The sequence below is a fragment of the Pongo abelii genome, chromosome X, assembly GCF_028885655.2.
Source record: "Pongo abelii isolate AG06213 chromosome X, NHGRI_mPonAbe1-v2.0_pri, whole genome shotgun sequence".
Classification (NCBI taxonomy): Eukaryota; Metazoa; Chordata; class Mammalia; order Primates; family Hominidae; genus Pongo; species Pongo abelii.
Window position 1 is genome coordinate 117,811,548 of NC_072008.2, and position 15,244 is coordinate 117,826,791.

A 15,244-nucleotide genomic window follows, 5' to 3' on the forward strand; every position below is an offset into this window, starting at 1 on the left:
CTGGTGGTGAATTTGGAGGCTACCAAATGGGCCCACAAGAACTTCACTCAACGTAAGGTAGCAGCACATAGTAAGAGAGAATATTGTACCAGGATTCTAAAGTTATACTTCTGGCTTTGTCAGATGATCTTAAACAAATCTCCTTTCTCATTTGCAAAATGAGGGTTATTAATAAATTTTCTGCTTATCTTCAGTGATAATAAGGAACAAATGAAATAATAGTTTTCAAAGCCTTTGGCATGACATATCTGATATTCAGACAGAATATATGAAATCACGACTTTTCAGGAATATCTGAAAAATGTGCATGCGTATGTTCATTGCAGCACTATTCACAATAGCAAAGACATGGAATCAACCCAAATGCTCATCAATGGCAGATTGGATTTTTAAAAATGTGGTGCAAATAGCACACATAGCAATCCCATTACTGGGTATACACCCAAAGAATTATAAATCATGCTAGCATAAAGACACATGCACATGTATGTTTATTGTGGCACTGTTCACAATAGCAAAGACATGGAATCAACCCAAATGCCCATCAATTATAGACTGGATAAAGGAAATGTGGTACATATACACCATGGAATACTATGCAGCCATAAAAAGGAACAAGATCATGTCCTTTACAGGGACATGGATGGAGTTGGAAGCTATTACCCTCAGCAAACTAACGCAGGAACAGAAAACCAGAAGCCACATGTTCCCTCGTATAAGTGGGAGCTGAACAAAGAGAACACATGGACACAGGGAGGGGAGCAACACACACTGGGGCCTGTTGGGGGCTGGGGTGGGGAGAGAGAGCATCAAAAATGGATTCCCAGCTAATGGATGCTGGACTTAATACCTAGGTGATGGGTTGATCAGTGCAGCAAACCACCAAGGCACATGTTTATCTATGTAACAAACCTGTACATCCTGCAAATGTACCCCAGAACTTAAAAAGAAAATTCACCCATCTGCAAAAAGTTTGTATGACAATACCTGAAAGTCTATTTGACATGAAATAATTATCCAATAGTTTTACACCTGTTTTCTAAGAGATAAGAGTTTTCTTATTCTACTTTATGCCAAAGTTAGAGTTTGGAATCAGCTATTGTTTCATTCTTTGGAGCTGACTTTTTTTTTTTTTTTTACCAAATTGAATTCTTTTGTGGAGTCTACTTGAGTTCTAGTAGGAATAATAATGAGGAAAAAACAATATGAAAAAGCCCTTCAGGAAATAATGAATTATATTCCATTTAAGGTTAAGATTTTGTTCCTGAGGGGGTTATGTAACTCTGAACGTTATTAACTCACTGTGATCCAACTTGATTTTTATGATTTTTTTTTTACATCAAAGCTGACTATTGTGTTTTTGTATTGACAGTCTTATCTTAATAGACTAGATGTACTTAGTGATACCTCTTGGGAATACTTCTTATATTTTTTTCAGAGATCCTACTCCCTCCAGCCCATATTTAAAACTGGTTTTCTTCTGTCTATTTAACCCTCAGAAAGCTCACAAACCAACTAACCAACCAACCAACCAACCAACAGAAAATCCCTAAGAAAGAAAAAATAACTTCTAGTTCCTGAAGTTAGTTATTTGCGAATTACTTGTATTGATAAATAAAACTGTCAGTTTCCAATATCACATCTCTTCAGGGTAACAAATAATCCTTGGAGGTGACTGCCATTATACTTATGAAGGTTGGAACTGCATTTTACAAGGTAAGGAAAATCACTGAAGTCTTTATACCTGGTCACAATTTCATCTTAAAGACCCTAGAAAAATGCTGAAGGCGGCTGGACACGGTGGCTCACGCCTGTAATCCCAGCACTTTGGGAGGCCAAGGCGAGTGGGTCACGAGGTCAGGAGATGGAGACTATCCTGGCTAACACGGTGAAACCCCATCTCTACTAAAAATACAAAAAATTAGCCGGGCGTGGTGGCGGGCGCCTGTAGTCCCAGCTACTCAGGAGGCTGAGGCAGGAGAATGGCGTGAACCTGGGAGGCGTAGCTTGCAGTGAGCCGAGATCGTGCCACTGCACTCCAGCCTGGGCGACAGAGCGAGACTCTGTCTGTCTCCAAAAAAAAAAAAAAAAGAAAGAAAGAAAAATGCTGAAGGCATCTCAAAAGATAATTTTAAGTTTACCACAAATATTCATATAAGGTGGACAAGGGGGCCACAGTTATGAAACACAACTTTAGTGTTTCAGATTCCTCTAATCAAAGATGTCATTAACAGGCTGGGTGCGGTGGCTCACGCCTGTAATCCTAGCACTTTGGGAGGCCAAGACAGGCAGATTGCCTAAGCTCTGGAGTCCGAGACCAGCCTGGGCAACATGGTGAAACCCCATCTTTACTAAAATACAAAAAAATCAGCCGGCACGGTGGTAGGCACCTGTAATCCCAGCTACTCGGGAGGCTGAGGCATGAGAATAGCTTGAACCTGGGAGGTGGAGGTTGCAGTGAGCCAAGATCATGCCACTGCACTCCATCCTGGGCAACAAAGCGAAACTCTGTTTAAAAAAAAAAAAAAAAAAAGGTGTCATTAACAAAATCTGTTATTGAACGCGCATAAATACACATGCCTCTATATTATGACAAATTCTGGAAATACTGGTCATTCTAGCAACTTTATTCTTAGTTAAACTTGGGGGAACACGCCTTTCTTGAAACTATAACTTCTAAGTTTTTAATGTGGGCAAACCCCTAGCTTCTAGCTTTGGAAATCAGCTCTGTTGCAGCACATTTTATGAAGAAAAAAAAGTTCTGTGTGAAATACAGCTTTTAATCTCAAGTTTTAAAAAGACATGTTGTCTATTTGAAACTTAAGAGGTGAATGGGCTTATCTTTGGGTCCTTAACCCAGGTGCCGGAGTTCTTGATGCTTCTCCCCCACAAACCTCGACTCATTGAGAAAATTTCCATTTGTACTGGGTATTTCTTCATTTTTTTCCCCAGTTGGAATCACAGCACACTTTAAAAGATTTAGCAAGGTGTCATCAGGTATGGCACTAGAGAGTGGAGAAGTAATGCATCTGCTCTGTCCTATTCCTGATTACAGACATTGAGGAAGTAATCCCACCTATCCTTGAAGACAGAACCTCACAGTCCAACTGTTATTAAGCATGGAATCAAGTGGAAAAGACAACTTTTCTCTTTTAGTTCAGTTATTTCATTATCATTTAGAGGCTGTTTCTCTTTGAATAATTCTGTTCCTGGGAAATAATTCTTGTCCATTCCCCTACAGCCTTCTTTTGGGTATGAAGGTCATTTGAAAGAAAAAGAAAATGTCCTTTCCATCTTGGTTTGGGGCTCCCGATATGTAACCCTCAGGGTAAATGTGTTCCACTAGATCCTGGGGTGTGACCCACTTGTTAATATGTTTTTTTCTTGATGAGTTAGCACATATAAACTATATGCCTTCAAAGAATTTGAGAAATTTTATCTAACATGGAAAAGCTGAGTTAACTTGCCATAAACATAATGGGAGCATAGGACTGGCGCGGTGGCTCATTCCTGTAATCCAAGCACTTTGGGAGGCCCAGGCAGGTGGATCACCTGAGGTCAGGAGTTTGAGACCAGCTGGCCAACATGGTAAAACCTCTCTCTACTAAAAATACAAAAATTAGCCAGGCGTGGTGGTGCATGCCTGTAGTTCCAGCTACTAAGGAGGCTGAAGTGGGAAGATTGCTTGAACCTGGGAGACAGAGGTTGCAGTGAGCCGAGATGGCACCACTGCATTCCAGCCTGGGTGACATGGTGAAACTCTGTCTCAAAAATAAAACTAAAAATAAATAGTAATAATAATAATGGAAGCATAAAGTTAGGTTTCATTCATTTATTTGCATCGAAAGGAAAGATTGGTTTGCCTAGTTTCATCCAATCCTACATGAGAAGAGTTTATACTGCAAAAATCAAGTGTATTATATAATGTGATAAAATAAAGATCAAAATCATGACTTTTTTATGCTCGTGGCCCTAAGCACTGTGGGAGTGTTTCATTTTTTTTTTAAGACCAGATTTTGGATATTTATTGAACAGACTTATCAGTCTGATTCCTCAAATCAAGGACTTTTGAGAATGAAGTTCTCACAGACACTTGAACTGTTGGAACCTCAGTAGCTCACATCATTGAGCTAAATTTATATGCTAAAGTTAAAATCACAAAAACACAACCCCAAAAAGGACATTGCTGATTTGTTTAAGAAGGTGGGCTTATTCAGCCTTAAACTAGACATGTGAATTGAATAGAGAGAAATTAGAGGTTGTATGCAGTTGAGACTCAATGAAACCACATATTTTTAAAAAACTCTAATTCACAGATTGGGAAGGATTACAGTTTTTTTTCTAGAAATGAAGTCACAATTCAGAAGGGATTTATAGTTTGATGAGTATAAATTATGTTTTACATTCCTGAAGCAATGCCTTTGGAGTATAAACTTTAAGATATATATGATTTCTCAAGCCTGCCTTTCTAATCAGTGTGGCTTAGTTTGAAGAGAAACTAATTATGTTAAAATTGATGTATGGCCGTTGCTAAGATAATTTATCTTGGAAAATTTGGAGCAAAATACATAAATATAAATCTCCAAATGATTCTGAAGTCTCTGGCTATGAGACTAAACTTTAGGCCATATTTGAGTTTCGGTGGCTCTTTGGAATTATAGTCTTTATCACTATTGACGTTGAAGTTGACAGTCACTCACTATCCCGGCTGTATACCTGGAGCTAGAGTTTGATGTGACCTGATTGAAATAATTCAGTCTACTAAATACCATGGTTTTCATTTATTTGATTCACAAATATCAGTGAATAGCACCAGGCCTAAAATTGTTGATCTTTGCATAAATAGAGTGCTTTTTGAATTACTTTTCAAAAAGTAATTTACTTTTGAAATTACTTTGATTACTTACTTTTGAAATTACTTTGATTACTGCTGAATATCCATAATATTGAATAGTTAAGAGGTGCTACTTTGCCAGTGTTATGGATTAAACATAATTTAGCTGGCTGGGCATGGTGGCTCACATCTGTAATCCCAGTGCTTTGGGAGGCTGAGATGGGAAGATCACTTGAAGCCAGGAGTTTGAGGCCAGGAGTTTGAAACCAGCCTAGGCAACAAAGTGAGACCTTGTCTCTAAAAATAATAAAAATAGGCTGGGTGTGGTGGCTTACACCTATAATCCCAGCACTTTGAGGGGCCCAGGTGGGCAGATCACTTGAGGTCAGGAGTTCAAGACCAGCCTGGCCAGCATGGCAAAACCTCATCTCTACTAAAAAAAAAAAAAAAAAAAATACACACAAAAATGTTCTGGGTGTGGTGGTGCATGCCTGTAGTCCCAACTACTATGGAGGCTGAGGCAGGAGAATCGATTGAACCCAGGAGTTGGAGGTTGCAGTAAGCTGAGATTGTGCCACGGCACTCCAGCCTGGGTGACAGAGCGAGCCTCTGTCTCAAAAATAAATAAATAAATAAATAAATAAATAAATAAATAAATTTTTAAAATGTGGCCTTGTGAAATATGAAACCATACTTAGATAGGTTCACTATTGAAAGTAAAATAGACACTCCAAAACTTGTGCATCTTCAAAAATGAATCCTAGTGATGATGGTTGCACAATGTGAATGTACCTAATTCCACTGAACTGTAAACTTACAGGTGGTTAAAATGTGAAATTTTATATTAGGTATATCTTACCACAATAAAAAGTCCACTTCAACGTACACAGGAATGGACTCTGGAAACAATGTTGGAATCTCTGATGCTTAATCAAGAGAACAAGAAGAAATAAAACCCTGTGGCACATTCAGATTAGTGGGATGATAGTTGAGAAATATATGAAAATATAGTAGCATAAAGATATTATGTAAAAACAATGATAAGAAATTATGGAATAAAGAACACAAGGGACAAAGTTTCTGGACAGCAAAAGGACTAAAACAAAGAGGAAAAAATAATGAGAAGGTTAATGAGGATTGGAGGGCAGTTAATGTAGAATCCAAAAGTGATCATATGACAAGTAGATCCCCATGAGAGTGAGAAAGTCATCACATTGGTTTTCAAATGCAACAGTAACTAAAACTGGCAAATGAAGATCATATGAGCAAGCAGAGTCAAGCCATACAACAGAAGGTGACCTACCAACACAAAAATTGATGAAATATTGCAGTGAAATTGTTTGAAAAGAAATGCATTCTCAATTTTAAAGAGAATGGGGGGCCTAAAATTGTAAAGTTTATCTCATATTCAGTGGGGTGAGGACTGTAAACTTTAGTTGCATTCTGCAATTATCTATTTTTTAAAAACTATTTTATTCCCGTTAACCATTCTGTCACTTGGAAGCAATTCATGTTCTAAAAATATCTGTGATTTTTTTTCTCACAGTATTATAACAATTTATGTAAAGTGAAAAAACACTGAAACAAAAATATACATCTTTAATGGAAATATATACATATATCAAAGTGTAGATACAGTAGACTGCTTAACACAATAACTGATACTTCACATCAACAGCAGGGCTGTGGGAGAGAGGGAGGGATAAGAGAAGGATGGGCCTTTACTATATCTATTACCTGTCATTTTACTGCACAGAATTAGACCATATGCCACGAGTCCTCCATGTGTAAAAATAAAAATGAATAATTATAGCCGCTAATAGTAAATTTTTTTTTTTGATACACAGTCTCACTCTATCGCCCAGGCTGGAGTGCCATGGCATGATCTCTACTTATTGCAACCTCTGCCTCCCAGGTTCAAGCGATTCTCGTGTCTCAGCCTCCGGAGTAGCTGAGATTACATGCACCTGCCATCACACCCAGCTAATTTTTGTATTTTTAGCAGAGACTGGGTTTCAGCATGTTGGTCAGGCTGGTCTCCAACTCCTGACCTCAGATGATCTGCCGGCCTTGGCCTCCCAAAGTGCTGGGATTACAGGCGTGAGCCACCACACCCCGCCCAGCTAACAGTTATTGACTGCTACTGTATGCTCGGTATTTCGCTATGCCTAAGTACATTACCTATTTTATTTTATTTTATTTTATCTTTACACTTCTCCAGGGAGGTAAGCACAACACCAGGCTTATTGAAATAACTTAAAGCAGGTAAATGGCAAAAATAAAATAACGGGACTCATGGGTGGGCCTAACCATTTACCACTTCCTCCAGTATAGCCCTTTCAATCTCCATGTTGCTCTTTTTCATTTTTTATCCCATTCCAGGTTGCCCTGGTATTTGTTTTTTGCCTCATTTCTAAGGCATAGTACTTTTATTTTTGTCTGAGAAAAAGGGACCACATAAACACACAATGAGGTTTGCCTCAGAGCCTGGATCCATGAAGGAATGGCACTGCCAGTTGCCCTTCAGCTGGCAGGCACCCCTCAGCTGCTTTGACTCCAGGTAGCATGCAAAAGAGATGGAAATGGACATTAAAGCGCTTCTGGTGCCATGCACTGAATGCTAGTTTTCTTATTTCTCACAATCCCCTATGAAGTGAAGAAACTATTTTCATCTCTATTTTATAAATGAGAAAACTAATGCCCTGAAAATAGGAGTGAGTTTCTTTAGGTCATACAGCTAGTGGGTTAAAATTCTATCCTCAGTTGCTCTGGCTCCATAGTCTCTGCTTTTTCCGTGGTGTCATGCTGCTTCCTTAAAGGGCTAAGTTAGCCTTGTTAGGAGGCTCTCCCAAACTGTCTGATAAGATGGCATAGAACTACACCTGCTTGATCGTAAATCTTCCCTAACTGGAAATCAAAGCCTCACCTGTGACCTGCTTGAACTGACCTCCCTCAACGAGGTGGAACCTAACATTTTGGAGGTCATACCATAGCAGATCCTGCTCCAGCCTTTCATTGAACTACAAACCTTGAGTACGACTTCATCTTTCAAATGTGTTTTTTAGCCTTCTCGCTAAGGGGCTGCCAGGGATTCAGTTGTGCTAACAATTACCAGCATCCAGACAGTGACCCTTCTGTAATCACTGCCCACTATGTCCCCAGTATATAGGATAGGATCCTTTGTTATGTGCTCTCACAGAGCACTGTTCTTTCAGAGTACATATCTTAGTAGATAATTATATATTCATTAAAGTGATCATTTACTCTATATCCACTACCAGCTTGTAAACTCCATGAAAGCAGGGTCGGTGTCTGTCTTCTGTATCGCAAACACTCCGAACAGTGCTTAGTAAGCATTTGTTAAATGCATGAATGCTTTTCCACCAAAGAATCAGATGGTTACTTGTCTGGCCATAAGGAAAATACAAAAAGGTTGTCTGTGCCTCGGATAAATGGGCCTAGCTGTGAGGCCTGCCCAACCATTTACTTGTTAGAGGGCTAAATGGTAGAAAAATGCTGATTCTTGCTCTGCTGCTCCAGACTTTGGAGGCCTTAAGCTTCCCTGAAAGCAGACATGAGCTCAGCTTACCTCTTTCTGGTGGTATTTGATTGCCACCTTCAACTTGGCCAGGTCATGGTACTTCTGAGGGTCAAGCTCTTCACTGTGGTCATCTCGATGGTTGAGGATGATCTCCAGTTCCCTGGAGCTCCGAGCTTGGTCCAGCAGGTCTTTGGCAAAGAGCTTGCACTGCTGAGAGAGCTCCTCATACTCGGCCTTGAACTCATTCTCCACCTTGCTGAGCTCCTTGAGCTCCCAGCCTAGACGGAAGGCAGTTAGGATGGGGTCCTCACTTGATAAGGCAATGAGTGAGGGGCTCGCCAGAGCCTTATAGATGTTCAGTCGGGAGCGAGAGTGGCGCAGGCTGTCTACCTCTGAACTAGACACACACTCCACACAGTTGCAGCGGATCTGGTGGGGCCGTGGGATAGTGACCCGTTTTTGGACAAGCAATTTGATGATTTCGTAGTTGTTGGTGTGGGCAGCCAGCATGATGGGAGTGATGTCCGGTGTGAATTCAGAGAACTGCGTGTCCATCATCAGAGTGGGGACCTAGGTACAAGAAATGAGAAGAATAGAAGGGCAGGATTAAAGTTTGGAGAGAGACGCATAGGGCCTATAAAATGCTGGCGATTCAGGAATTAGAGTCTCCATTCTTGTTTCAATTCTTTTGACCTCCTAAACCTCCTTCCTTATAGCTAATGTTTGTGGGATGCTTATTGTGTGCCAGGCACTATTCTAAGCACATTACATGTCTTTACTCATTTAATCTCCACAACAACCTTGTGAGGTAAATACTCTTCCCATATGAAGAAGCTGAGACAGAGGGAGATTAAAGAACACACCTAAGGTTACAAAGTTTTTAGTCAGCAGAGCCAAGATTCAAACCCAAGCAAGACTCTAGAGCCAAGCTCTAGAGTCAAATTGTCAATTATGCAATGACAACATGCCCATTTCTGTCTGAGACATACTGGAGAACACAGAGAGGTGAAGGACATTTTTCCTGACCTCCTGGAGAATTACTTGGGTAGAGCAAACTTTCATAAAACTGGTAACAGTACATAGTATTATCTGCTCAGTTCCAAATGAGCAGTAGAGGCTATATATATAACTTGAGGGGACCAAAGCCCAAGGCCAGACAGGGTTTGTCCAGCTTCCTGTAGGTCCCAGGAAGGTAAAGATAATTCGTTAGGGTCAGGAAGAAGTACTCTGAAAATGAAGACTTCTCTGCTTGGGGAGGGGATACTGATAGCAAAAGTACCATTGATAAAACTGCTATGTCCATGATGTAATGTTTAGTGTAAATAGCAGCTATAGGTGAAAGATGGGGGCTTCTTTGGGTATTCAGGAGCACTTCCGGGTGAGTGTGCAGAACCTGATCAATGAATTAAAAAATCTTTCAACTTTAAAATGCCTCTTGCCAGGCACAGTGGCTCACGCCTGTAATCCCAGCACTTTGGGAGGCTGAGGTGGGCGGATCATGAGGTCAAGAGATAGAGACCATCCTGGCTAACACGGTGAAACCCCGTCTCTACTAAAAATACAAAAAATTAGCTGGGCGTGGTGGCGGGCGCCTGTAGCCCCAGCTACTTGGGAGGCTGAGGCAGGAGAATGGCGTGAACCCAGGAGGCAGAGCTGGCAGTGAGCCGAGATCGCGCCACTGCACTCCAGCCTGGGCAACAGAGCAAGACTCAGTCTCAAAAAAAAAAAAATGTCTCTTTTGGGACCCAGTCTTTTCTCAGTCCAGTAGGGAAACTGAGGCAGCTTGCTAGACTCATAGAAGAGTTTAAGTGCGGTAGGATCTAGAGCTAGAGAAGGGGAGGGCTGGAATAGTCAACAGAGGCAACAGAGGCTTTAAGAGGTGGAGCCGAGTATTCAAAACATGGATAGGATTCCAGAAAATTGGGAAATATTGATTTTTATTACACTTTAGGACAAAAAAGTTCCAAATGTTCATTTTAACTGGGTAGGACAGACCATGGATAATTGGGAGTCTCATCGAATAGACAAATCATGGGATTCTTGTTTTGTTTTTAATTTTTTTATCTCTGTAAATGTAAGCAGAGAGACAAATCGTGTTTTAATCAATAGGTTCTTTTTACTCTCAAAACTTCTTTAAAAAATAAAACAACAACCACAGTTGCTGGCGAACTGACAAAGGGATGAGTTAACTGTTTTTCAACATCATTGCCTCCCTCCCACCTTGCACGCAGGATTCTCAAACAGGGAAGTGGCCAGAAAACATAGAGTAGGAGAAAGGTGGAGGAGGAGGAGTTTGCAAGAAACCTGTTTCCTTCACTGAGTGCTTGCATCAGCCTCTGAATAGTTGAAAGCTGACCGCATAATGGTCATTAATGGCTAGGATGGAGCAGCGAGTAAACATTGTTAAACATTTAGAGGGAGCAGCTACAAACAAGACAGCAGGAAGTGAGCAACTGGCTCATAAAGTAAATTGGACATAGGAAAGAGTAATCTCAGAAATTAACATAAGCCTACAGGCTAAGGAAGAAGTAGGTCTGAGTGGGCCTGGAAATGAACATAAACACTATCAGCATAAAGCCTAGAGTTGGGAGAGATGGGGAAGTGAGAAATTTGTCACAGTCTGCCCAGGAAGAAGCGAGCTCAGATCTGAGAAATCTGCCCTTTCTCTAGGCAGAGGCATTCCTCAATCTCTGTCAGGGTCTGAAAGTGCTGAGCAGGAGGGAAGAGAGGCTAACCTTCAGCACAGGGTTCCCTGGGTTAGATTATGGGTATGGGTCTGCTTCCTACCATGCTATTCTTCCTTCCTCACTCTCTCTCTCTCTTCCCCACTTCCTTATTCTTTCTACTTTTCTTACTCTTTTCCTTTCTTTTCTTCCGAGGCAGTGCTGCCAGTCCTGTCCAAGACACACAGCAGTACCCGTGAATAGTGTTTAGCCCCACTTGTATGATAGAGCCAAAAGGTTGTTGTTGTCTAGGCCTAGAATATGAAATGCTTTCTGAAACTATCCGATTATATTGTCTAACAAGGAACTTTATGATTCTCCATTCGGCTTCCTGAGTACCTAACACCAGAGAGGAAACCTTTTAAAAAGAAAACTGGTCTATGGTGACCAACCTTGCCCTCCCACCCAGACTGCTTTTTCTCCTCCTATCAGTGTTGCCACTCACAGTTTGCTTTCTGTGTGTATATCCTTGTGGATCCCCTGTGTGGAATGGTCTCTCGCCCCATTTCTCTGCCACTCAAGGGCCATTGCAAGTTCTGGCTTCTTCAATAGCTCCTCCTCTTAACTTTGAGCTTATCTCTTGCTGCCCGCTCAAATATTGTGGGCACAAGGTTACATGCAAGAAAATCACTTTTCTGATGCTGTCTTACATTATTCTCAAATTACTTCACACACGTACTTTTTGCCTCCTTGATAAGGTTATGAGCTCTTTGAAGGCAGAGTTGTCCTGGTCTGCTCTTGTTTCCTCTATGGCATCTAGCACAGTGCTAGACACACAGCAGGCACTCAGCAAAAATAAATTAAATTTCCTATTTTCACATTAAGGAATTGACTCTCTTGGGCCAGGCGTGGTGGCTCACGCCTGTAATCCCAGCACTCTGGGAGGCTGAGGTGAGAGGACCATTTGAGCCCAGTAGTTCAAGACCAGCCTGGGCAACATAGTGAGACTCTGTCTCTAAAAAAACAAAAAACAATAAACAAAAACATTATATTAGCTAGGTGTGATGGCAAGCACCTGTAGTCCCAGCTAGTAGGGAGGTTGAGGTGAGAGCATTGCTTGAGCCCGGGAGGTTGAGGCTGCAGTGAGCTGTGATCATGCCACTGCACTCCATCCAGCCTGGGCAACAGAGTGATACCCTGTCTCCAATAAGAAAGCAAAGAAAAGAAAAGAGAAATTGACTCTATTGTTTACAAACCTGACTCCCACGATTTGGGTCAATATGAGCTAATTTCCTTGGACCTCTCCTTCTCATGTCCAGCTGAGAAGGCAGACATCCCAAGACTCCAAGAAGGGTTAGATGATTAGCTCTGCAGGGAACTACTACGAGGTCTCACAAACTTGGGACATTTCTGCCTGTATTTTTCACAATTCTATTGCTTCAAAGTGGGGACTGATCCATAGACTACGGGTTTCTTTTTATTCCTTCTACCGCTTCTGCTTTGTCCTCCTTCATCATCTTGCTGTTTTTATTCCTTCCCAGGCTATGCAGAGACCATGGACTATCATCAGGACAGCCAAAGTAAAGGAAGAGAAAGTTCTATAATGAGGGTCAGAAGATTCTGATAATAATCTAGATTTTATGACATTATCTAAAATGCAGGCCAAACAGGTAACAGAAATGAGGACCAGGTGTAGGTGTATATGCATAATTTGGGCGAGTGAATGACAGAAACTGGTAAACTGCAGAGACTCTCTCCAAGGGGGCAGCTACTACTCAGCTCCTGTAAATTGTCATAAACACAAGTGAGGAGCAGTGTTGTAAATTTTTGAAAAGAAGCCAGAAACATGGATTTGGGGGTAGAAGCTCTTAAAGTTATAAATGTTGGCTCAAAAATTTTAAAGACAGTGTGCAGGCCAAGCAAAATACATATGTGAAACCAATTTGGCTCGAGTGAACCAGTTTGTGACCTTCGTGCTAGCACATAAGTTGTGAGACTAAAAAGAGATGGGAGAAGAAATTGGACATTTAGGCAAGGGCCAAATGATAAAAGGCCTCATATGCCGTGCTAAGGAATTTATATGGTATCTGTTGACCACGGGGAACCACTGAGGGTTTCAATCAGGAGAGTGGCATAGTTGATTAGTTTGGCCACAGTGTGGGAAATGGGCAGTGGTAATCATGCTCATAAATGTTTAACAACCAGCTCTCCACAGGGGAGGAAAAAATATCCTGTTTTGTGGTGTTTGCCAGTTTTTGTGGTGTCAGTACTCCCGCTGTGGCCAGTTTCATGCTACCAATATGACATCATGGAACACGGAGTTGGGAAGAGGAGCAGATAACCCGCTCTCACCAGCTGGTGCAAGCCAGCTCCAAGCATACCACCATGTGTTTCAGAATAAGACTAGTTAAAAGATATCATTAGTTCAGGTGAAGAGATGGCAAGGATCTTAAATTAGATAGTGATTCTAGAGATAGATAAAAATAACAAATTTAAGGCATTCATTGGATGTGTCAGGGAAGGGAGGGAGAAGAAATCAAGGGTATTGAGTCTCTAGATTCCAATGCCTGGTTGAACAGTAGTGTCACTAATTGAGATAGTGCATACAGGAGCAGGTTTAAGGTTTTAAAAGTTCAGTCTTGTGCTTGTTAACTTTGAAGTCCCTACTGGGAAAGCAGCAGGAAATTGTATAACTCCAGCATGAATCTTGAAGGGGAAGTCAGGGCTGAAAATATAGATGTGAGAGCCTTCAGCCAGCAATAGTAGTTGAAACCAAGAGTGGACAGGATCAGCCTCTGCCTGCCCTTGTTTCCTCACAAGTGGCTCCACCTGTCTACTCCAAGGACTCTGTCCAGCCCCAGTTTCCAGGGCAACCAAGGCCTGAAATAAGAAGCACTCAGGAGGCCTGCCTCAGGTTCCATCATTCCAAATTCCTACTGTTGAGGCTTTCGCAATGGGACAGTCTTGTTCTGTTAGTTTCTGAATTGCAGCTTCTTCTGCACCTGTGCCCTAGCTTTTAAAACAAGGCTTCACCCTTGTCTGAGTTTCTGGCCTAATATCCCAGGCCTCTTTAATGAAATGTGGCTGTGAAGAGATGAGGCTGCATCTTGAGCACCTTGATTAGATCAGGGGGAGGACCCAGGGAGGAGGGAAGAAGTTGTAAACAAGGGAAAGAGGGGGCTTGTGGGTAGATCAGTGTGCCTGAAGAGATGAGGAGAGATGAGGTCCAGAGCAAAGGTTGGGGTGAGGTGGAGGTTGATCTTGGTCTGGAATAAGGATGCCTTATCCTCAGAGACTGGAGGAAAAAAGGTGAGTTGAATGGAGGTGTTAGTAAGTTTGTTATTGAAGAAGGCTGGAAGCTGAAGTACTTCCCATCTAAAAATGCAGTTTTCTCATTGAAATGGGAGGTGAGATCAGATGCTTTGAGTGAGGGAGGAGAAGTTGGCAGGGTGTGTGGGGAGAGTTCAATGTATGGAAGATTTGCTAACGGGAAAGAAAGAGGAAGACAAAGGAAAGTAAAAGGATGGCCTAGCAGTCATGAAATCTTGGGTAAATTAGCAGCTGTAAATTTGTAATGGCAGTGATGCACAGAAGAATATGGCTTTTTTTTTTTTCTCTCTCTAGCAGCTTTGACAGTCCAGATGTGGGGATGGAAAATTCAGGTTTTGGATAGATTCAGGATTGTGGTTTTGCCAGACGTGAGAGGAAGTTGAGGATGAAGTAGTTCAGGTGATTGCACTTGAAGACCGGATCAGATAGGTAAGGGCTACAAGTCTGGGAGGAAATGGAGGCATTGAGGGACTTGAGGTCTCTCTGAAGTGAAAAGACAGAGTAGGCAAACTGGGAGGATGGGAGACTGTGGACAGAGAGTAGGGTGCTAGTAGATATGATGTCCACAGTGGAGCAGTGCTGAATGATGACCAGCTGCGGGTTGGTCATGGGCGCAATGGGCTGAAGTAGAGTGAATGTGGAGGTCAGTGGAGCGGGGAGGTCAAGGAGCTGATGGGTCAGGATGCTGGCTGCATTTCCACATGGGTGGGTGCTGAAGTTGTCCAGAGTGATGACACGTATTGGGCTGAAGTCAAGGACAACTGTGATCTAGGGGCCAAGATAATCAGAGTACTTTGGATAGTGACTAAATCAGCAGATGATCAGGAGATGGAAAGAGGAGTGACTGTGTCCACACTATTTTGAGGAGGGCTTCTG

The 15,244-nt window shown here is 41.8% G+C and overlaps 1 protein-coding gene across 1 annotated transcript in view; it reads right to left on the reverse strand.

Annotated features, from left to right (window-relative positions):
• TRPC5 (transient receptor potential cation channel subfamily C member 5) overlaps window positions 1–15,244 on the reverse strand; it is a 322,560-nt gene that overhangs the window by 144,509 nt on the left and 162,807 nt on the right. The window contains exon 3 of the mRNA XM_002832004.3: window positions 8,424–8,945. Within this exon, the coding sequence (XP_002832050.1) occupies window positions 8,424–8,945 (522 nt within the window). The remainder of the gene's footprint in view (window positions 1–8,423; window positions 8,946–15,244) is intronic.